Here is a 23427-nt window from a genome sequence, read left to right on the forward strand (position 1 = left end):
GCACAAGACCATACCCAGAGAAGAGCAGTCAGTGTCTCAGTGCCCAGAGAACCTCAGGGGTCCACACTGGGACCAATGCTATTAAACATTTTCATCAACTGTATCAACAGTGGGATCAACCACACCCTTAGCAAGCTTATAGATGACACCAAGCTGTGTGATGTGGTCAACACACCCAAGGGACAGGATGCCATCAAGGAGAACCTCATGAAGTTTAACAAAACCAAGTAGAAAGTCTGGCACTTGGATCATGGCAACCCTCACTATCAGTACAAGCTGGGGATGAAAGGGTTGAGCACAGCTCTGACACAAAGGAACTTGGAGATACTGGTGAATGGGAAGATGGACATGAGCCAGCAATGTGCCCTCACAGCTCAGAAAGCCAACTATAACCTGGGTTCCAACAAAAGAAGCATAATGAGCAGGTCAAAGGAGGTGACCCTGCCTCTCTACTCTGCAGTGGTCTAACCTCACCTGGAATACTCCATCCAGATACGGAGCCCCCTGCACAAGAGAGATGTGGACATGTTGGAGCACATCCAGAGGACAGCCAGAAAAAAGATCCAAGGGATGGAACACCTCACCAACAAAGACAGGCTGAGAGAGGCAGGGCTGTTCAGCCTGGACAATAGATCTCATTGCAGCCTTTCAATATCTAAAGGGGACTGTAAGAAAGAGACAGGCTCTTCAGCAGAGTCTGTTGTGATAAGTTGAGGGGAAATTGCTTTAAACCTAAAAGAAGAGAGATTTAGATTGGATATAAAGAAAAAGTTATTTTTACAGAAAGGGCAATGAAGCACCAGAACAGGCTGTCCAGAGAGGTGGTTCATCCATCCTAAGAGACACTCAAGGTCAGGCTGGACCAAGCTCTGAGCACCCTGATGTAGCTGTAGGTGTCCCTGATCACTGCATGGGAGTTGGACTAGATGAACTTTAAAAGGTCCCTTGCAGCTCAAACAATTCTAAAATTTAAAATAAAGAGTAAAAGTGATGAAGTTTTATGATCTGTCAACTGTGACATCAGTGTACTTCTCGACAGTAAGTTAGATTTTAAGGGTACTTCTCTAGTTACATTTTGTATTTGGATGATTAGTAAAGCCTTCTGTATAAATTGCTAGAATTCAGATCATGAGCCAGAAGAATTTTTTTCTGCCCACTTTACAAGTAATTTGCAAGACCACCAACAGTTAAACACTCAGAATTAAGTGACTAGCTAGTGTATTTTAATTACTTCTTCTTCCTCACTCTTAATAATGCAGAAGGAAAAAATATCCTGGAATACTCTAAACATACACAACTTCAAGTACAGTTTTACTAAGCACAGCACACTGCATAGGATAGTCTAAGAATTTGTAAGTTCTGCCTATTGCAGCAATAAGACAATAAAAAAAAACATACAATTTATAGTCCAACTCTGACTCCCTTCTACCAGTGTGACACTGTTTTATGATCTTGTTCCACAGAATCATAAATATGTTGCTGACTGTCACATCCTTCCCCCACATGAAAGGAGGGAAGAGGTGACCAGATCTGTAGTATCAATAACAGAAAGAGCTGAGTTCAACATCTCTGTAGACTTTTCACTTGTGTGGGAACTAGCACTGATGATTTTTGAATTGGTCCCATCCTTGCTAGGGAACTGCTACTTTAACTCAGCTATTGCAACAAGTCATTCCTAACCAGTTCCCATGAAAATGAAAGGCAGGATATAAAACAGAGCTGCTATTATCTAATAAATTAGATTTCCAGAATTAAAGCAGAATGGTTGATTCCAGGGGAATGTTTTCTCATAGCATTATGCTTCCTGTATATATTTGCTGGAGGCTAAAACCACTATAGACTAAGGCTGCCTTGAGTGTGCAAGTTCACAAAACAAAAGGCTAGGTTAAAAAAAAAAAAAAAAAAAAAAAAAGATGAGAAATCAATATAGTTTTTCCTACAACTATACTAATGGTACAACAAAAGAACCGAAAGTTCTAAAAGAAAGCAATTTTATTATCAATGCTACATTAGGTTAAATGCAAGTAATTAGCACATCTCCTTCCTCACAATTCATACAGAAAGAAAACTTGAAATTGGAAAATTGCTTGTTAACATTCTATATGCATGTTCATTTAAATCTTTATTTCCTTTGCTAATACACACACTAATGTAAGTTGTAGTTACAACTTTTTTTTTTTTTAAATCTCCAAATGTTATTTTTGATGTACACGATTAAAAGTTTCTCTTCATAATTCAGACTGACCAACCATTTTCTTTACTTATATTACATAACAGATTTGGGGTAGCCTACAAAGCAAACAGCCAACAGCAGGGCACACAACAGCCAGAGGTTCTCTTCTGAGCAACAAGCACTTGACACAGGGCACAGCCCTCAGCAGCACAGCACAGCAGGTCTCAACCAGGCCAAGATCCCAGCTTGGAGGACACATCTTAGGAGGTCCACTGAGTTCTGTTTCCACTGCAGAATCAGGAAAGGGACCACCTGCCTGAAAGAGGTACATGCTGGTAGTCATGTCACTAAGTGAAGGAAATGTGGAAGGAAGTCAGCACTGCAAAGCATCAGAGATGACAAAGACTGACCAGATCTTCTCTACTTTCCTGCAGCTTCTGGAGTAGAGTCCTCTACACTCCTGAAGGAGGAGCACATACTCAGCACCTCTTGGTGTGGATCCAGCAAAGGACCACAAAAAAAAAAAAAAAAAAAAAAAAAAGAACAGGAGCATCTGGTTTACAGTGAGAAACAGAGAGCTGGGGCTAGTTAGGCTCAGGAGAAAAGGCTCAGGGAGGTGAGGGATATCACAGTGGTGCAATAAATAACTGAAAGGAGGAAGCAAAAAAAAAAACAAAACAAAAAAAAAAAACCCACAACTAAACTAAACTCTTCCTCTTCCCAGTGCTATTCGGTGAAAGGATGGGGAGAAATGGGCATGAAATACAGGAAATTCAGTTTAAATGTAAAAGATATGTATTTCTTTACTGTGAGGGTGATCAAATGCCAGGAACTGCCTGCTGAAGCTGTGGAGCCTCACCTCAGAGACGGTGAAAAATCCATCCAGGCACAGCTCCAGGCAGCCTGCAGCAGCCAATTCCTAGAGGTCTGTTCTAAACTCAAATATCTTTTGATTATCTGAAGTTACTGGATTAACTCAAACTGGCTAAAGAGCAGATACATTTTAAAACATGACATAATGCAGCTTGAGAATAGTCCACTACATTTATCCATGCAAAACAAGTACATAAATAAAGGAAAAAGACCCCAACATTTAAACGTAAAAAAATTCAAGTCTAACAATACTGCTGCACAACAAGCTTAAGAAATCAAATCATGAGAAAAAAGAATTAGCACTATTGGAAAACCAAGCCTGCTTTGCCTCTGGACTCATAGTAAAAAGAATCATCACTATGGTTGGGCAAACAACACTAAGCTTTACTACATCTAGCTGAGTCTAGCAAGAGGGTCTATTAATAAGCATAAGTTTTGCTAACTTCCTCTTTAGACAGCAGTTATTCAGGCTACCTCAAATCAGGAAGGGATTTTAGGAACAAAGAACACAAACCAAAATGGATGAATGACGACAAGCAGACTACTGGGACCAATTAATCAAAACAAAGTTGAAAACGAAGCTTTACAGTTTCCTTCAAAGTCCACTGTCTAAACTGCACTGCATGCAGGTATTAACAAAAAGCAGCCAAGCAAAATATTAGTTTATACAAATATTGCAGAATGGATAGCACAGTTTCATCATAACTTACATTACAAAACTGCAATACAAATCACACTATCAAATTGTGAAGTATCATTTGGAATATGAAACTCTACCTTCCTTCTCCATATCACAACATGCTGTAGAAGAACTGAACAATGCCAAAGAAGGAAAAGTAACTAATAGCATGAAAAGAAGTATTTCACATGAAAGAGTTGGAAGGTTTATCCAAGGAAAAGACACTGGGAGACCTATGTGAAAACACACACCAGACATAAATAACTTCATCTAAAACTAAGCTGTCAGATCACAGACCAGCAAACCATTTAGATAAGGTGTGCTCAAAATTAAGATGAGAAAGAAATCCCTCTGCTACTTAGATATCAAATCAAGATGGATTTTTTTGTCCAGATTTCCCCCCTCCCCCTCTACCTAGCCATACTCTGCTGCTTCTTATTTGGATTAGAAATCAGAGTGCTTGGTACAAACATTACAAAGGATAACACTGAAAAAAAAAATAGTTTTAACACTATCATTTCTCTTACAAATAAAAAAAATAAGAAATGTTTAGAAGTTTCTGTAAACCGAAATTGAACATGAGGTTAAAATAGCTTAAAAGTCCATTATTTACTTCAGTGCATGTAACTAGATTAACATAGCTGCAGGAAAGATTGTACAGCAGGCAATCTTTCCAGAAAGATTTAATGTGCAGAGTTGTTACAGAAGCCAGTCACCTTTAGGCTTCTACAAAAGCCACATACATGAAATTAAATTCCTACTTCTAAAGATGATGGAATCATAGAATGGTTTGGGTTGGCCTTTAAGATCATCTAGTTCCAACCCTGCTGATACAGGCAGGGACACATCCCACCAGACCAGGATCACAAAAATAAAAAGACATCCCCTGTTTAAAGTCCTAAATCAGCTAACTCATAACTCCACTAAAAAACTCCACTGGAAACGGACACAAACATCTGCAAGCAAAACCTTTATGCGATACAGCATGATACGTGATAGTTAGGAGGTGTAAATGCACATCTTTTACTCAAGTATGAAGGACAGAACACAAATCTGAAATGAAGAAATGACCAAGTTCAACATGAGTTTAAGTATTCCATACCACAGAACTGGAGGTTCAACAAAAAGAAAGTACTGTCAATGACTAAACTAAATAAGCTGTTCTGATGTCCACATAGTCTATTCATTGCCCTGAGCCAATGAAGAGATGTCTGCAGATCACTTCACTTACTGGTTAGACCATCCTCAAGTATCCTACACACCAAATTTTTAAATGTAAACCTTGTTCTGACATCAATTTCTAAGACAAGAAAAAGTAAGGGGCTACGGGATTATCAAGACATGCCTTTCACTGCCATTGTGTTTTTCCACCCAACTTGTTTCTCAAGCACAATGAGCAATGTATGGGCTGCTTTCCTGAGACAGCAGGCACATTTTTCCATAAGTTTTACACTTAGCATTAGGAACACTTCTCTTCTGTAGTTGTGCATCGATTAGCTTTGAAACTAAGAAAGGAAACCAGCAGTGCATTATAAAATCTCTTGGTTTCCTAGCCTATAAGTAATACAATTAATACTGTATACAAATTACATTCAAAGATTTTGATCAAAACAGGAGTTGGAATCAGTTGGTCCCCTAAGTCTGTGGGCTCTACACAACAGGAGCTCTTTCAACAACCATTCCAAATGCAGTAACATTGGTAGTCGTAGTTACTCATCCCATTTAGCCAGTGTCCATCCTGCACTCTAGAGATAGGCCGGCTGCCCCACCTACAGATTTGGCTCCTCTGACTCCTTATCTACCAGGCAGAACAGCTTCTTGGCTACACCCTCCTCCCTTCTGCCTTCCTCTGTTTTGCCTTTCACACACAAATATCCATCCCTTAAAGAAATAACAAACATACACCATGCACTATAGTCTAGTCAACTCCTCTCTGCAAGGAAAACATGAAGGAATGTACAACCACTGGCTGATCTCGCACAAAAAACTTAAGTGACACCTATGTTTCTGGCAACATCTAAGTAAATCTGTAATGAGAAGAAAAGTTTAATTCTGCACTGCTATGGTTAAATTAACAGATTCCACAAACACCTGAGTCCCAAGAGTGATTATCTAGAACGTTCATGCCTCCCAAAAAAATCAGCTTTTCAGATTGCAAAAATCTTTTTTCCCCCCTCCTCTTAGAATAACTAGAATATTAAGCTTTATATTCCAAAGAAAAAAAAAAACATACAGCAAGGAAATTTTCACTGTTCTCAGATTCATTAAATGTTTACCTGCCACTGCCAGTTTTAAGTGGCAGTTAGTTTGAACAAGAGACTAACCAGATTATGTGCCATGATCAATACTATGGGACTAGGGTTTTCCTCTAACACTGAAGTCACACTGACTTTATCCATTAGTCATCCTTTTTCCTCCCTACAGCATGTCAGCTAATCCATCAGTGTTCAATGAGAGCTACACTAAATGCATTCTGCCATTTCTGATACCACATCATGATTTCAGTTGTTTGAGTCTTGCTCTTATTTCAGACAAGATCACAAACAGCAGACAATGAAGAATTAAGGAACAAAAAGCCCTGTATGACAGCTGCTGCTCAGTTCTTCAGGAGATTTAGGGTGCTTTCAGATATTAAAAGAAAGAGCACCCTTTCAGCTGCAGTTGTGCTGTTTAAAGGAGACGCTTCTGTATTTGCAGCCCCTCTCTATCACACGCACATAGGTCATCTAGTCAAGGCAGCTGTTTGATGCAATTTCCCCTGGATCTAAAACTAAAGCACAACAACAACAAAAAGAGTACCTTCAGCATCACCCAAACCATACTACACCAGATCACAAATAAACATCAGCTACAACTTTTATTTCTTAAATAAAATGAAGAAAGAATTAATACAGGGCATGGTGTCTGCATCTCCCCAGTCTCAGAACTTATCCTCCTTTCCAAAGCAGGCTGCAAGAGAATATAGCTACACAGCTAGGTCCCTTTTTTTTCCCCTTCGTCTCCCTCCACAATTTTCTGAAGCTGAGCAAAGTTTCAAAAATATGGGTGGAGAACACTCCCAATCTCATCTCACTTTAAGACCAGTGGTGCATTTAGCCATCTGGAAGTAGAAGATTACTCCAAGCCTCCTCTCGTTGACTATTTTGACTACTACACCATTATCAAAACAGTCACATTTTTAAGCAAAAGAATCCTATCCTGGGTTACTAGAGAACCAGACCCTCAGAAAACAACCAAACCTATATCTCTGTTCCACAAACAGACAGAATAGCAGACACCTGTGTGATTCCTCGTTTCTAACTTGAGTGGCTTTCAGCTCATCCTGCAAGCGTTCCCACAACCTCCTCTGCACAACCCTGTTTACTCCTCATGCAGTCTGTGCAGCTCAGGCATCTGACTCCAAGTATCTGTTTCCCTTCTCTGAAATACATCTGGACATCAAGTGCCTCATGCTGGACATCAGCAGCACTTCATACTTCCAGCTGAAGAACTTCAGAGCTCCATACCTTACCCATGATCACAAAGTTTAAACACGAGAGTGCCACACATAGCTCCACAGCAGCATTCTCACTCAGTTCAGTCAGAACGCTTGCCTTGGAAACACTGTTACTGAGATGGGGATTTCGAGGTGAATTAGCTTTGTTTTTCCTCTTACTTCTCAACATTAGGCCCAGTTGATCTTAATATTGACAAAGAGTTTTCAAAGCGCATTTCAAAACTCTCCGAGCTGCAGAAGTTTCCTGGAAGGCTTACCCTTCTGCAGGGCTGGGTAACCGCTGTACTTTTTAAGCAAGAAACAGATAAAATAACAAACGTTTTTTAGTGTTGCTTTTTTTTTTTTTTTTTTTTTTTTTTTTTTTATGTTTTAAGTTACGTTCTAAATAAGCCAGCTTCATGGTTATTTGTCATTAAAGCTGTCATAATTACCCACTCGCTAAAATTGGAAAGCCAAAACCCTCCTGTCCTCAGCTTGCACAAAGCACAAAACACTTTCCAAGAAGAACACGTGTGCAATACACAGCTGCCTCTGACTTCACGCATACACACGCGGCGAGAACGACTAAGATCAGTACCGGCAGAGGGGAGATTTGAGCGTACTGCTATTCGCACTGAGCTTCGTAAGCACCATTCACGCCTTTATTTCCCCACGACACGCGGTGCCAGACAGCTAAAAATACCGCCGCGGAGCGCACCTGCTCCTCTCCCGCAGCCCCACCTCGGGCGCCGAGAGCCCGGCCCCGGCCCCATGCCCGCAGCCCCGGGCACGCCGCCTCGGCCAGGAGCGGCCCCGCAGCCCCTCACCTGTTTTAAAGGCCATCTGCTTGTCCTGCCCGCCGCCGAAGAGCTGCAGCATGGAGACGAAAAGGACCCCGCACGAGTTCTGGATGCCGAAGACGGCGCCGTTGCACCACATGGCGGCCAGCATCACCACCCAGCCCCAGCCGCCCTCGGGGGGCTCGGCCGCGTCGCCCCCGGCCGCCGCCCGCGGTACGGCCGCGCTCTCGTCTCCCGCGCACCGCTCTCCGCCGTTCTCCCGCCGCGCTTCCATCGGAGGGCCGGAGGCGGCCGCGGGACCCCCGTCGTCCCGCGGCGGCGGCCGCTCGCTCGCCGGCGCCATCCTCAGCCGCGCCGCTCCGTCCTCCCGGCAGCCCCCCGCCCGCCTCAGCCGCTGCCCGCGGGAGCTGCGCGCATACCCGCGGCGCTTCTGTGCTTGCGCGCGCGTGCACCCCTTCCTCCTCGGCGCTGCCTTTCCCGCCCCGCGGCCGCCGCTTTATTTTAAAAGGGGGGCTCCCGCGGGGGCGTCAGCGGCGCGAGGAGGCATCCCCCGCTCCCATTGGCTGAGGGCGGGGAGCGTGGCCTCCCTTCCCTTGTGTCCCCCCCTCCCCGCCCCCCTAGCGCAAGGGGTGGGGCGGTGCCGCGCCGTGTCAGCGGCGGCGACGAGCGCCGGTGCCGCCGCCCCTCTGGAGGTGGACGCGAGGCCGCTGACGGCCCCGCCGCGCCGCTGCTGGGGAACGGGTGGGGACGGAGCGGGACGGGGAGTAAACAAGCCCCTGGCCGCGCTCCCGAGCCTGGCTGGCTCCTCGCGGGAATGGGCAGTTCCACCCGGCTGTGTCCCGCCGCCCTCACCCTTCCCGTGCGCTGAGGGGAAAGTAATAATCCCACCTTTGCTGTTTCTCTGTTTTGTCTCTCGGTGTCCTACTCCCTCCTACAAGCCCGTGGCCACGATGGAAACAAACCTCGTTCCAAAATACAGCTCGGCTTCACAGACCGTGCCTTGTTTTGCGCAAATTCCTCGGCCGCTCTCCACGTGGAAAGCAGGAGCTGAAGAAAGTGAGCCACACGATGATGTAACGATGTAACGAAAGCCCAAGTCATAACACACGCCGAGTAGGTGTCTTCTTTACGAATGACTGGCTTTTGGAATTAATTGGCCTTTGAATTCCTAAGCCTGCGTACACTGTGTCCTCCGAATTGCTTTAAAAGAAGCTAATTTAAAAATAGTTAAAAAATACAGTTATGATCCTAATGATCCACGTTTTATAGAGGCACAGATCTTGCTGCACACTCCCTGTGTTGCCCAGAGAAGCTGTGGGTGCCCCATCCCTGGAGGTGCTCGAAGCCAGGTTGGATGGGGCCCTGGGCAGCTGAGGTGGGGGGTGGCAGCCCTGCCCACAGCAGGAAAGTTGGAACTGTATGAGCTTTAAAGTCCCTTCCAACCCAAGCCACTCTATGACCCTGTGGTTTGTCTTTTTGACATGGCCATCCAGGTCAAGCACAAAGAAATGGTACATACATATACAAGAGCAGCAGAATACAGAAAAACTAAAAGCCCGTAACAAAAACTTAGTACAGCTGTATAAAATGCATAAGAATTGTCAAAGCAAAGAGGACTTTTGGGCAACTGGTGAAAAACGCGTTCCCCCAGGGATCAAGTTTTATTCTCTGTGAAAAGCCCCAAATATATCCCAAACAATTTAACAAGCAGAAGCTAACACCCAGCATCCTCTGGTACCTCTGTCCCAAGGCTGTTCTCCAAATCTTGCTGAGCTTTCTTACAGTAAGTTTGGCTTCACCCAGCACCAGGTAACTGTTTGAATAGTTCAGACAGATCAAACCCTTTTTGGAACCAGATTCGATCTTCAGTACGCTTGCCAACAATGATTAACCTAATTAAACTTTTCAGTTGCATAGAAATAAACAAGGGCAAAATCCAAGACTGAGACTTAGTGTGGCTGATCAGACAGGTCATGGTTGTACAAGCACTTACATATATTTCTGTTATGTAGACTCCTCAGATCACTTCAGCCCCCTTTGTGAACGGGGGGCTGTGACCTCTATGGTATATGGACAAATGTGCTTGTAGCAAGAACCGCGTGGTTTTTTTTTCTTTCTGTTTTGGATGGTGCTCAGCAAAACATAAGACTAATTATTTCTCCCTGTGTTTTTCAATATAGTACTTATGTGTTACTGTTTCATTTCCCTGTTTTCCCATAAACACTGTCAATTACTCCTCCAGCTTTTTAAAAGTAAAGGATGTGATTTTTTTTAAAACCATTGTGAACATATTATGTGCAACTTCTGCTTCAGGACATTTTCATAATGGATTCTATTTTACAGTTCGTAAGTGTTGTTTTTCCCTGAGTTAGTATGAATTGACTGTTTTCCCTTTCTCCTCACATTGTTGGGAATGGAGACTCACAAACGCTGTCTCTCTGATGCATACGATTTTTATAAACCTGACGGATGTAGTCAATTTGTATGTTCCTCCAGTATTCTCTATCTTATTGAGCTATTTATACTAAGTCAGAACAACATGGTTTATGTTATCAAACATTAGGGTAGGTGGGGCTTTCCTTTAAGGGCGCTTGCTAGAAGTCTTAAGTAGACATCTAGGGAAGTTTTAGTACCACTTTCTCTTCGGCACACTGTGCTCCTGTCAAAAGCTAAGTCTCTTCCCTTTTGAGAAAGGTCTCTAGAGATCTGAGCTATTTCCCTCATAGTTCTCAAGAACAATAAAGAGTCACTCTTCCGAGTTAGATAATTTTCGATCTCCACCTTCCATAGAAAATGTGCTTTGCAAACAGAACATGGGCAATTTTAACCACAGTTCGATTTCCATACATTTTTATCCCAAATAATTCACAATAAAAATATTGGTCCTCAGATATTTTAATCAAAGAGTTGTGGGGTTTTTGTTGCTTGTTTGTTCGCTTTTTTAAGAAAAAGACCAGTTGAAAGAAAAAATATATACCTGGTATATTAAATACCTGATATTATAGATAATATATATCTGATATTGAAGATATACCTGAAAGTCAGGCCACTTTTATGGCTCTGTTATTTGTGCCCTGCATGATCACAAGAAAGACAGTTGCTCATGAGCAAGAAAAACAATAATAGAAATAACAGTAAAACAGAAAGAAAAGTGAAAAAAAAATCAGCAGAGACTGAATGAGCTGAGAAATAAAGATTTTGAACTAAGATGTGAGAAGCATCTTGGTTTTGTCCTTGTTGATTTGTTCTTGTCGATTGCCATTCACTTGCTCTGGTGGTGCTCAGGTTATGCCCAATTTTGAATCAATATAGCAAATGCCCATTTCAGGTAGGAATTTACCCTGTCCTTTCTGGGCTGTCAGTAGCGCCTTCTGCAACTCTACCTGAAACTCCAGACAACAACCTAGTAAATATTCACTCCCTGTATCACAAACTATTGAAAATAGACCAGTTCTTCAGCAGTTCTCACATGTAGTACATGTTTCAATTACCAAATACGTAAAAAGATAAAATCATTGCCAATATAATTCAAGTGTGCTGTTAGTGACATGTCAGGACAGCTTTTTCCATAAATCATTTTATCTGTAGAAAATTTCAGACTTACATAGTGTTCTGCAAAGGCAAAGAGGATAGAATGCCAAGTCTGAAGAGTACGTATTCAGAGTTTTATTTTTTCTTCTTCTCTTGAAGTTTAGAATTCGTACTGCATTCAATGAAAAGTGTATGCCTATGCATTCAGGAAAAAATAGGCCTTTAGTAAAATGCTTATTGTGTCCATCGAAAATACTCAACCTTTATCACAAATCTTCAACAGGAGGAACAATAGGTGCAAAATCAAGAAATTCTGCATTGTATGGAGAGGATAACGCAGAATTCTGCAGCCACTTAGAGTAATGCATACACTTAATCATTAAGCCACCCAGTCGTTTAATTTTCAGCTAGTATTTATAATGCACCTATTCAACAGTAGGATTTGGCCTTAAGTCAGAAAGATGAGATAAACAGGATGGCCATTAAAACACAAAAACACACGCTATCACCAACTGTGTGAAGATCAACATCAGATTAAATCCAGTTCAGTGAGTAGTGTTTATGCATCTCTCAGCCAGACAGGATATTCTACTGATGTTTCAGACTGGGCTCCTGCTGAGCAGTGTGAAGCACAGGGATTGCATCTCACCGTGCAAGTAAGTCAGTCACATGTTCAAAGATACAAAGAAGAGACTTGTGTTCTATGGGGAGCACTGGGAGGGTCAAACCATTGTTTTAGCATTTGATAATATCTGCAGCAAGAGTTTCCTAAAGGGCTATTATTTGTCAAAATATAGGTTCCCTCCTACTTCACAAAAAGCAAGAGTGTTTTCGGTTTTCGTCATTTCTAAAGAAAAAAAGTACAAATAGAGATGGAAAGAATAGCCTAATACCTAATTAGTGAAGCTGAGAGTAAGCAGTGGTTCTGATTCTCACCCTTACGTTCATTTAAAACAACAGTTCCAGACTTACTATTTTCTTTCCTGAGTTCACCTAAAACATATGTTCTGTTTCAGGTCTCAGGGACCTGAGACATAACTCATCTGAAATTAAGTTTGGTTTTAGTTTTTTCCTTCAGTGATGGGACTTGGCAGGCTGTTATCTGGGACAGTTAGAGCTGCTGTTTATTGAAGGTAGTTAAGTGAAAGAAAGTAGTAGCGATTAACCGATAAAAGCTCTCTGCCACCTACAAATCTCCAGTTGCACAAAGTGGTGTATTTGATTGAAGTCTTTCAGCATTGAAGTCCTTTGTTCTGCCTCCTAACGAGCTACACTGTGAGCATCTGATCAGAGCTGGTCATCTACGCACTGTTTGTAGGAGGGAAAAGGAAATTCCAGGGGACAATTCATAGGAATTTACTTTAAACATTAACATTTATGATGAGGTAAGTGATATTAAAGGAGACCAGATGAATAACTTAGATGTAGGTACGAGATCTCTAGGCATCTAAGATTTGGTAGAGTTCATCCCACCTTCAGATACCAAGTGGAAGATCATCTTCAGATAACTTTTATGCAGATTCCAAAAATGTAGTTTTGATCCCATTGCAAAATGAGGAAGCATGACGAATACATTGTCCTCATGTGATCATTCACCTTTTCCTTGGCAGTGAAATAACGAACACTGTTGGCAACATTCTCATTCAGCTTCAAAGTTAACTTCTGTTTCAAATGAGTAGCAACTGCTTCAAGCCATTGTTTTAGGCTGTCTTTTAGGCTTGGTTTGATACCACTATGCAGGTCAAGTATTTAAAAGCTTCATCCATTATCATAGGATCTAAGCACCTCAAAGTTCCTTCCTTTGTTTACATACGTTTGATATCTTTCAGACCACCTTTGCAATCTCAAGAACTCAATTTTGCTTTAAACAAGAGTATGAAGTATCAGAAAAGCAAATCTTTTATCAAATAAATCTGATCTGACTGTGGTCTAGCAGCAGATTTTGTTTGCCTGCTCAGTTTCTGCCTCTGCCAATACTCTGCAGCAAGTGACCAAGAACAGAAGTGACACTGATCGTGACTGCTTGCTTTTTAAGATTATCCATGTCTATTCCAAGTAAATGTACTTTGTTCATCACAGTTTGCTTTTTGTCATCTTGAAAGTGCTTCAGTATGCAAGGCTGGAACAAGGGTCAACAGATGTTGTGGCCTCATTTCACAGTATGATTTATAACTCTGTCAGCACTTTGCTTACTAGGTAAGCAAAACCATGTATCTGTGTGAGTCAGTTCAAATATGAAGGAGCATTTAAACTGTTAACTTCTGTGGAAGTCTTTGCAAATTGAACTGATTTCTATAGAGAAATACAAACAGTAGGATAAAAAAAATGTCATTTGAAGGGTAGTGTAAATATACTAAATATATCAAGGAATATTTTTCAGATTGGGTACATGTTTGCACTGAAAAAAACAGATTGTGTTGTTTTAAAGTATAAAAGAGATAAACAAGTAAGAAAAAGGCAATCTTTTTTCTTTTTTTTCAGTTACTGTGACATCTCTCCATCCATTTCTTAGCTGCTATTGGAAATCCTGATTTTAAAGTGAAATATGCCACATCAAAAAATCCATTCAGTTGCAGGTCAATTCAGAACAAAATTTACATATTCTCTATGGTTTGACTTTCTCCATTTGTCAGATATTTTATTCACAATTAATTCCCAGTCTAGTAACATGGAAAAATAGGTTTTAAGAAAAGGAATATAGAACTGCTTCGTTCAGCTTGTTTTTGTGAAGTAAATAATGTGAGAGTTGCTCTTAGTGCCATCAATCATCACCTCTCTTAAAAGGAGAACTGAAGTACTTTTGTATTGACAGGGATTTTTTTTTTAAAGTGAAATAAATCACATATCAATGCCCTTTCTCTAAATGCTTAGTTTACCTAGTGATAGGTTAAAAGGTATAATTTTCCAAAAAGTAAACACACACACAGATCCTGCACTTTCTAGTTATACTCTTATAAAAGTCCATCCCTACTAGACAAACAGGGTAATCCTTATTTTAGGTATCATGCAGTGACGCAGTGTCTTTTACTTTAGTAAAACTTTTTTTTTTTTCCATCTAAGTCTTCCCTCTTCCTCTCACTAGGGTAAAATGAAGGTAATTTTAATTAAGACCTAGTCATATTTTGTATTAAATTAAGCTTCATCTAAAACTTTCCACTAGAAATCTTTAAGACTTCTACTTTCTTCATCTTCTAAGCCTTTAAGAACTCTTCAGCTGCTTGATAATCCAGCACATAGAGCACCATCCTTAAGAGAAAAAAGGTATGACAAATCAGCACTATGATACAAATCCAAACCACTTAACCCACAGGAATGATTCCTAAGCACATAGGAATTTGATTTATAACCATGTGCAGTTTCAAAATTCACTGTGATGGAGTCTAGTGCAGGATAATACTGTGCACTGGCAAGATTTGGCAGTCAGTAAGACCTATAGCGCTACTGACTAGGCCTGAAAACTGGGCACTGTCTGGAGTATAACTCCAAATTTAGGGTACATTTGTTAGGTAGAATGGCATCATTTATTATTAAGTCATTTTCAGTTTCCGTTATTAATCTGCAAAGCTATCGGATGGAAAAACCAGTTTCCTGGTAGTTCAGTGAACCCAGCTGTAGTCAGAAGTTAGAGACACAAACCTGAGGTCTCACCTTAGCTTTTACAGAGACACTGCTATTTTGGGATGACCTGCAAGGGGATTTGTGTGTGCTTTAGTTTCTTCTCCCTTTGCTATTCCTAGGATGCAGGAGCAACACAAGAGAGCTAGCCTTATGTATTCTGGCCAAGATGCATGCTTTTTATCGAGCTCATTTTAGGAAGCAGTCTATGTATGAGATACTAACTGGAACCACTAATTGTCACACGTGGGTTGATTTCTGATCTCTGGGTAGACATCAGTTTGTTGCTGTTGTGTCCATCCTTCGCTCAGGCATTTCAGAGCCTCTCTGCTGCAGACAAACCAAGTGTCACTACCCCTGAATTTCTGCTGCATATTGCCAGGTACAGATTCCCTACGTAACCCCACTGTCACCACTGTGAGTTTTTTCTGCCCCTTACCCTTCACCAGCCTCTCTAATTAGTTGGCAAATTCTACCCTCATCTGCTTTGCTGATCTCAATAACATGGTTTCCTAAGAACTGTTTTCAGAAACAAGTTTGGTGTTAAAGCAAGGGGCACAACCTCAATGCAGGAATTTCTTATCCATAAACACATGAGGAGAGTGATAGGTTTATTTGTTTTTAAACAAGCTTTTGAACATGGTCCCTGTGGTCTGCTCAAACTATTCCCCACCAGCAACAGATTCCAGGACGCCTTTGAAGCCTGAGGCCAGACAGCCCTCCAGACTTCCTGTCCGACTGCTGGTTTCTGGTGCCATGCATGCTCTTTTGCTCAAGGAAACGCTTTCTTTTGTTGACCATGCATGGTTTCACAGGGCCCTGGCCACTAACCATGCAGATAGAGCGGCATTCCTCTGACACCTTATCTCCAATAGCTCAGGAAAGGACCTTGAGTTAAAAGCTGTTAATCACATTCTCAGTCTAGGAATTCATTCTCATTACAGTTCAATCATATCAGCACAACTGGAAAGTCAAATTTCAGTCAGTCTAAATACCAAGCATTTAAGATTAAACCAGCATTTCAGGGAGGACTCTGAGTTCCACTTCCCACTAATTTCTTTCTTTTCTCCCTTCAGCCCTCAGTCTTGTGTCAAGGCAACTAAACTTTGAGCCAAACAAAGCTAGATAGAGCTTGCTTCATATCCTATTTATGCTTCTCAAGGCAAAAAGATCACCAGGGAATGAGTTAAGAAATCTTCTTCCCTGTGCTTGATTAGAACTTCTGCAGGACAGCTGGGGGCCGGAGCAGAAGGGCAGCTTGAATCTCCTTCTCACCCCTTCCTGTGGAACAGCACCAACCCACCATGCTGTAATTGGCTGTACACAGCCATTTCCCTGTGAAAATGAAAGAGGAATTAAGATAGGGAAAGGATAATGCTGTTTGTGTAACTGTAGTTTCTACATGCTGTACATCACTCCTGAAGCACTCCCCTTACTGAGCTGAGAACCTTACTCTCATTTACATTATTTTCTGCTGCAACCTTTGCTGTGAACCTACTACAGAAATCTGTAATTTATTACTTATGCTATCTGTACTCGCATGTTCTGTTTTCTTGGGTTTTTTTTTTCCTCTTCAGAAAGTAAACAGCTCATTTCCCTTAGACCCATAACAACAATCTAATAATAAACACACATATACATTAAAATTTTCTTCCATTTCAGCTATCCACACTGATGCATAGCAGGACACATTGATGTGAGAAGAAGCATTCCAGAAACAATGCAGATTTTACACTATCTTCAGACAGAGATCAGGAGGTCTTGCACTGCGCGTTCCAGCACTTCCAGCAGCATAACAAAGTGCTGAGTGTGTAGATTAGAAGAGCGTTAAGTGCTTTCCATTTGATGCATAACAGCAGTTACTTCACAGGCTCAGAAGCATTGATATCTGACCTGTCAGTCGGTGACATGAAAGCTGAGCTCAATGTTCAGAGGAACTTCTACATTCAGTGTGGTGTTACGGAGCTCACCTGCTAGAAACTCCTGCTCTCTAAGCTTTAAATGCTGCCTAAATGTCCCTTTACCTAATTAGAGATAGTGAGAGCAGGAATTGCCATCTGCCGGCCGAGTCAGGAATGATCTGTGCCTGCAATTCATTTCTTCATCTGTGTGGCTAAATTTGGAAATGGATTTGAGAATAAGAGATGGTGTGACGTGGAAACAGGACAATGCAGCTTGCAGCCAACTCCGCACACAGTGCATGGTGCTGCTCAGCCTTGCTCTAGGAAGGGCTGGGGAAAGACAGAGAAGGGAATAGGTTTTTGGTGATCCGAGACATCACTTGATTTATTGAGGTGTTGATTTAAAAACAGGTAGTCAGCAAAATGATTGTTCTGTTGTAGGAATCTTGTACTTTTGAAGGAAGTTTGGATATTGGGAAAGATTTCTTCTCAGAAAGAGCAGTGAGGCAGTGGCACAGGCTGCAGAGAGGTGGTGGAGTCACCTGAAGTCCCTGAAGGTATCCAATAAACATGGAGATGTGGCGCTGAGGGATGCGGTTAGTGGAGATGGGCTGACCGTTGGCCTAGGTGATCCTAGTGACCTTTTCCAACCTTAATGATTCTGTGATTCTATGAAAGTGATGAGTAGCCTTGGTTAGAAATTAACTTCTGTGTCTCACAGTGTTTTCTGCATGAGAAGAATCAGGGGAGGGTTACTTGACAACATCTTGTCTGGCAGACATCCACTAAAGGGAGACAACAGAAAATGGAACCCCCTATTTATCTCCTCACCTGCAGGCAGAGGCACCCTCCCGGCCACTGCTAGTGTGTCACAGTGTCCTCACAATCTTCTCCAGTTTGCAAATATCCAGTAAGCTTAGGGTGCCCTAAGCCATGAACACTGCTCCAGACATGTAAAATACAAGTGAATGATCACTTCCCTCAACCTGCAGGCTCTGCTCTCTCTGGCACAGACCAGTGAGTTTTGTCCTCACTGCTGCAAGAGAAACAGCATATGCAGCTCCAATATTGTTACAATATAAGAACAATCTTCTCCTCTTAAGCCTCTCCACATAGTTCACAAATTCATACATCTGTGCTGTATTTCCCTTCAGCTATGCCTCTTCCAGGCTGAAAGTTCATTCAGTCATTATTTATTCAGAAGCTATTCCTTATCTTTCAATCATCTTTGTCCTTATCTGAGACTGTTCTGTTGTAACATTTTCCAAGGTAGGGTGGGGGTCAGGGATAGCTGAGCTGCACACAGCAGTCAGTATATAGGCATACCTCACATTTGTTCAGCTGACTTTTGTGCTCTGTGTAATATTCCTCCTTCCACAATTACCCTCAACATTTGGTTTTCTTTAATTTTATATATATATATATATATATATATATAAAAAATAATATATATATATTTGAGTATCAGAATGACTTTTTCACTCTAACATAATCTCAAGGTCTTACTTCTAAATAGCCTTGGTTAGTTCAGAACAAATCTATTAAAAATGCTGATGTCAGAACCATTCATCACTGGCACTTACCAACAGCGAATTCAATTTGACTAGCATTAAAATAGCATTCCCAAAAGGGTCATCTGGATATTCTTGCACGTGGTGCTGGTCTCTACAACGCCAACATATCCATCATCAGAAAACTTTGACGGGGCATTGTGTTATCAAAACCATCAGTCAGTGTTGCCAAATCACAGGACAAAGATTCCACAGAATACGGATAAATTCCAATTAAAAAAAATATAGGAAAGTCCATCCTAAATCAAATTGCAAGTAGTGGAACAACTTGAATATAGACAGCAACTGGAAAGAAAACTAGCAGGTTGCATTCATTCTGAGAAACTTAAATGACAAAAAAAAACACCCCTTCTTCCATGTATATAAAATAGTGATTTCTAGTAGCCTATTTTCATTAGAAGGCTCACTAGAGAAGAGAGGTCCTGGACTTGCTTTGTTTCCATCTCTAGCAACAGTAGTTCACTAAACAATATTATCTAGCAGGCTTATAGAACACTGATCATCATTAAGAAGAGAAAAATCAAAATGTTGTACGTCTTAATTAGCCTTGCAGCAACATCTATAATAATGCATAGGATTCTATTTACCACGTTCTCAGGAAGAATGTAACAGAACAAGAAAAAGAACAAAGAGGACAAATTAGCAAAATGATACTGCTTTTGAGTGAGAAGCATTTAAATTAATCAGAACCTTACAGAAATAAATCACTAAGGAAGCTAAGGCCTATTAAGTCATGACTGGCATGAACAGGCGAAAGGAAATGTTTATCTGCTAATTTTCAAATAGAAGAGCTAAGGGACATCCAAGAGAAGAATTGAACCTCAAGTTTAACCCAAACATTACTATTTCACTCAACAAAGCTAAATTACGGAACTAGTCAATACAAAATATTTAAGATGACAAATTGATAAACTAATAGACAGACACCAAAGAAATAGCCAGTAATAAAAAAAATATCCTCAGCAAACAGGAGATCATCTCCAACTCAGGACATTTATAAACTGCAACTTTCCCTATACTATGAAATAATGGGAGAGGTATTGAAATAGAACTATGTTGAGTTTCTCCTTATTCTCTTACTCTTATCCAAAGCACAGGACATTTAACTTCATTTTAAATTCCAGGGTGATACACAAATGCAGCTTAGTGCTACCTCAGACAGTGCAGTTTATTTTCCACATCTGGCTAAATCTTTTTGGAAAGGTCCATCTCTAAATCATGTCACATCAGATCAAAAGAACTCTTGATGTGAGTTGAGCAAACTTGTGGTTTTGGTCTTGTGACTTAAGTGCTGTACTTCGAATTTTCACCCAACTGAATGTCTTCAACTTAAAAATATTAGCATTGCTGTTTGAACTGCGAGCACATTATTTGGAATACAAAGGCACAAAATGTTTCCACTGCCACAAATCAGCTATCCCCAAGTCTCCTATCCACAGAATTTTCTTTCAGTGAGAAGTTTTGGCTTTTTGTTCTGATTAGGAATACCACGAGGTCTGAAAATGTTGCAATTCCCAAAAGTTCCATTTTCCTCACAGCTCTTTTCTCATTGCAGACTACAAAATGTCAGCATGCTTGTAAAAGGAAGGCTCATATCACTTACAAACATTCATCCTGTAGATATCGTTGTTTAAACATCTGCTGATCCTCCATGGTCCCATTAAGATCTCTCCCACAGCAGTGAGCTGAGTTGGATTTTCTGGTCCACAGAACTTAGACACAGGAATTCCCACATCCCACACCCAAACCATCAATATAAAACAACAAACCACTTTCACCACACAAGTACTTCTTGGCAAGCATAAAATACAAAAGAGGGGTAATGATCCTCCAGACAAAAACAGGAACGCTTGTTCTCATTAAGGGTTTCCCTTGGATTTTACTTACGCAGTAAGAAACTGCTCAACACTCCTCAGCAACCTGGAATTGCAAGTAAAGAGAAGCCCTCAAAAGTTAAGAACTGGAGGCACCTTGTTTTTCATTTTTTGTTTGTTTGTTTCAAGGAGAAGCTACCACAAAGAGGGAAAGCCACGTCCAGTCTCTGAAGAGCCACATGTTACTTCAGCCTCTTGTTGAGGACTTTTTGTTCAAGCGGAGTTTCTACGATGCCTGATTCAGCAGCATTCTGGGATCCTTCTCTGCAGAACTTAGGTATTACTGTCCAACAAGAAATAAGTGATTGTAAGCATTCAAAACTTGCTCTTGAAGACTGGACTTTGCTGATTTGGCCAAGAACAAAATGACCTTTAAGGCAAATCACAGTGAGTGCTATAAAGCTGACTGGGCCAAGTAAATATAAAGTTGGGGAGTTGTGGTATTTATTTTTTAGATTATCATAAAAGCCTCAGTTTTTATAAGTGGACTTTTTATGAATGGAACATGATTCATGATCCTTAGATAGGAATTAAATATATATATTGCGGTGCTCTTATGGACACCCATATGGTTATGTGTGTGAGAAGACAGCTTTCTGTGTGTGACAGATGGGAAAAGACATTGAAGATCTGCCTCTGGCTTTCATTTTATAACTGATGATTTCTTCTCACCTGCAGGAAAACGCTTCCTGTATTCAGATCATCTTCAATTTGTTTTTGCAGATGTAATTCACACGTTCTGATTTCTCTTTTTCCAGTCTTCCAAGTCAGATGTTCAATGCCCAGGAGAAGACTTGGAAAACCAGAAGGATTCTGATTTCAGTCATCTGGCTTCTGCTATAAGAAAACGCCTCCCCTAAAGCCATCTCTTAAAAGTTTGCCTGCTCTTTCTTAGTGCTCATTTGTTCTGCTTACAGAATTAGGCCTGTGGAAACTAGCTCTTTACCCACTAGGTTGAAAAGTTCATTCTGTTCTACTTTTTAATAAAACAAAACTTTCCTGTAAGTTCAGCTCCCACAATCCATCACAAGCCTCATCTAGCTGGCACTGACCAAACGCTGACACCATTTTAATAAAGCACATTTTTTTGACAGGTTTTTTTTCCTTCTCTGCTGGCATTTAATATTTTTTTTCTCTCAAGGCACACTAGTCAGGTAACATACATCTCCTGCCACAACCATGAGTCTCTGAAGTCTCACGAGTCTCTATCCCTTGACAGAATCTCATCCATGAGTTCACCTTTTGCACTAGATTTGTCATGCCATGTGCTGAAAAAGCATTTCATTTTCACCTCTTCTTATTGTTCCTTTAACTCTGCTTTTTCCTTAATAGACAGCTTTGTCTGTACACGCTTGAACTCTTCAGTCACTTCACCACATAAGCCACGGAAGAATTCTTTTTTTTCTAGGAATTGACAAAAAAAAGAAGTAATTGCAAAGCCTATCAGCAGTTACCTCCTGAAAACAGCAACAGAGGGCTGGTGGAGTCCAAAGGAGATTTAAAATATTTTTCACAATTGAAGAAAACAACTAAATTTGTCTTCAGAGGAGCTGAGGACCGTGTGAGGAAGCAGTGAAGCTTTCCAAACATAACATACTACCACGCACTCCTCTTGTACTTCTGCTCATGCTCAGACTAGGGCAAGCACAACCTCACATTTTATTCAAGTTCATTAAACAAAAGCATTCAACACAGCTCATAAAGCCTTTATTCATAGCACAGCTTCATAGCATCCAGTGATGGAGGAGAGAGGGGAGAAGAGCCTGTTGAAAAAAATCTTTAGAGTAGAAAAAATCTTTCCAGCTAAAACAGCAGCTGTGTAAGAAGTTCTGTCAGAAGGGACAGAAGGGAGAAAGAGACCGTTTCAAGAAGGCACCTGGAATGTTATTTTGGAGATCACCTTAAAACTACTCTGAAAAGATTTCTTTGTATTCTGCTACAAGACACACACATAAGGTAGAGACTCTGTGACCAGGGCTGGGTGTAACAGATCTGGAGAGGTAATGGAAACCATCACATCGACCTCACAGGCAGGAAACTCACAGCTTTAGCATTTTGCCTTTGATCACAAAGCAAGTTCCTTCACAGAAAGTTCCTGAGTTGTTGCTGCTACACGTATAAAATAATGCCTGCTTCATAGGGAAAGCTGTGGTGAAGCTCACTCACAAGCATAGTTCCCAAAGAACATCAATTTCATAAGGACAGACACAAAGCACTGATCAGGGCACCATCCCACAGCTGCACCTTTATAACTCCTCACAGCAGCATCGCTTTTCTAGTCTCTTCACACTCTTGTCTATAAGGTGCATTTCTGCAGCTGTTTTAAGAAATATCATTATGCATTATCTATTGCTTTAAAAAAAAAAAAAAAAAAAAAGAGCCTAGAAACAGACCTATTTTCTGAAAAAATAAAGCCAGCATATTTGGCTCAAATAAAAATAATGTGCAAAGTAGTAGTAGTGTGTGCAGAGTGTGTCAACAGGAGCTTGAAAACTATGACCTATTATGAATTAAAAGCTTACTAGTGTTTATTGGTGTGCTGCATAAGGACTTTATAGCAAGGTTTTTATTAATTTTCTATGTTTTTGCAGCAAGCCATCTTAATATAAACTTCCTGATACAGGACATGCATATATCCTTCTTTTTGCTCACGAGAACCAAGGGAGTTAAACTTTTCTCTTTAGCCATGTGGCAGTTTGTCACAAATACATACTGCTGAAGAGCTTACATTTCCTTGTTGCATTGAGAATAGGTTCTGTCTCATGCAAAAGCACGACAACATGAGAGTGAGGAGACATTTTGCCTGCCTCTTCCATCCTACTTCCACATTCCCTCCCACACCTGTCCCTACACGAGAGAGGAACTTTTAAGTCAATGAGCTCAGAAAAACATTAGCAATTTGCATTCACAACTGAGAAGACACATCTCCTGGACA

The 23427-nt window shown here is 41.0% G+C and overlaps 1 protein-coding gene across 1 annotated transcript in view; it reads right to left on the reverse strand.

The window, feature by feature from the left end:
- SLC16A10 (solute carrier family 16 member 10) overlaps positions 1–8343 on the reverse strand; it is a gene marked incomplete at both ends in the record, with an annotated part of 60727 nt that extends 52384 nt beyond the window's left edge. The window contains one exon of the mRNA XM_079549889.1: positions 8028–8343. Within this exon, the coding sequence (XP_079406015.1) occupies positions 8028–8343 (316 nt within the window). The remainder of the gene's footprint in view (positions 1–8027) is intronic.
- Positions 8344–23427: the final 15084 nt, after the last annotated feature.

This window comes from Tetrao urogallus (genome assembly GCF_951394365.1).
Source record: "Tetrao urogallus genome assembly, chromosome: 2".
Lineage (NCBI taxonomy): Eukaryota > Metazoa > Chordata > Aves > Galliformes > Phasianidae > Tetrao > Tetrao urogallus.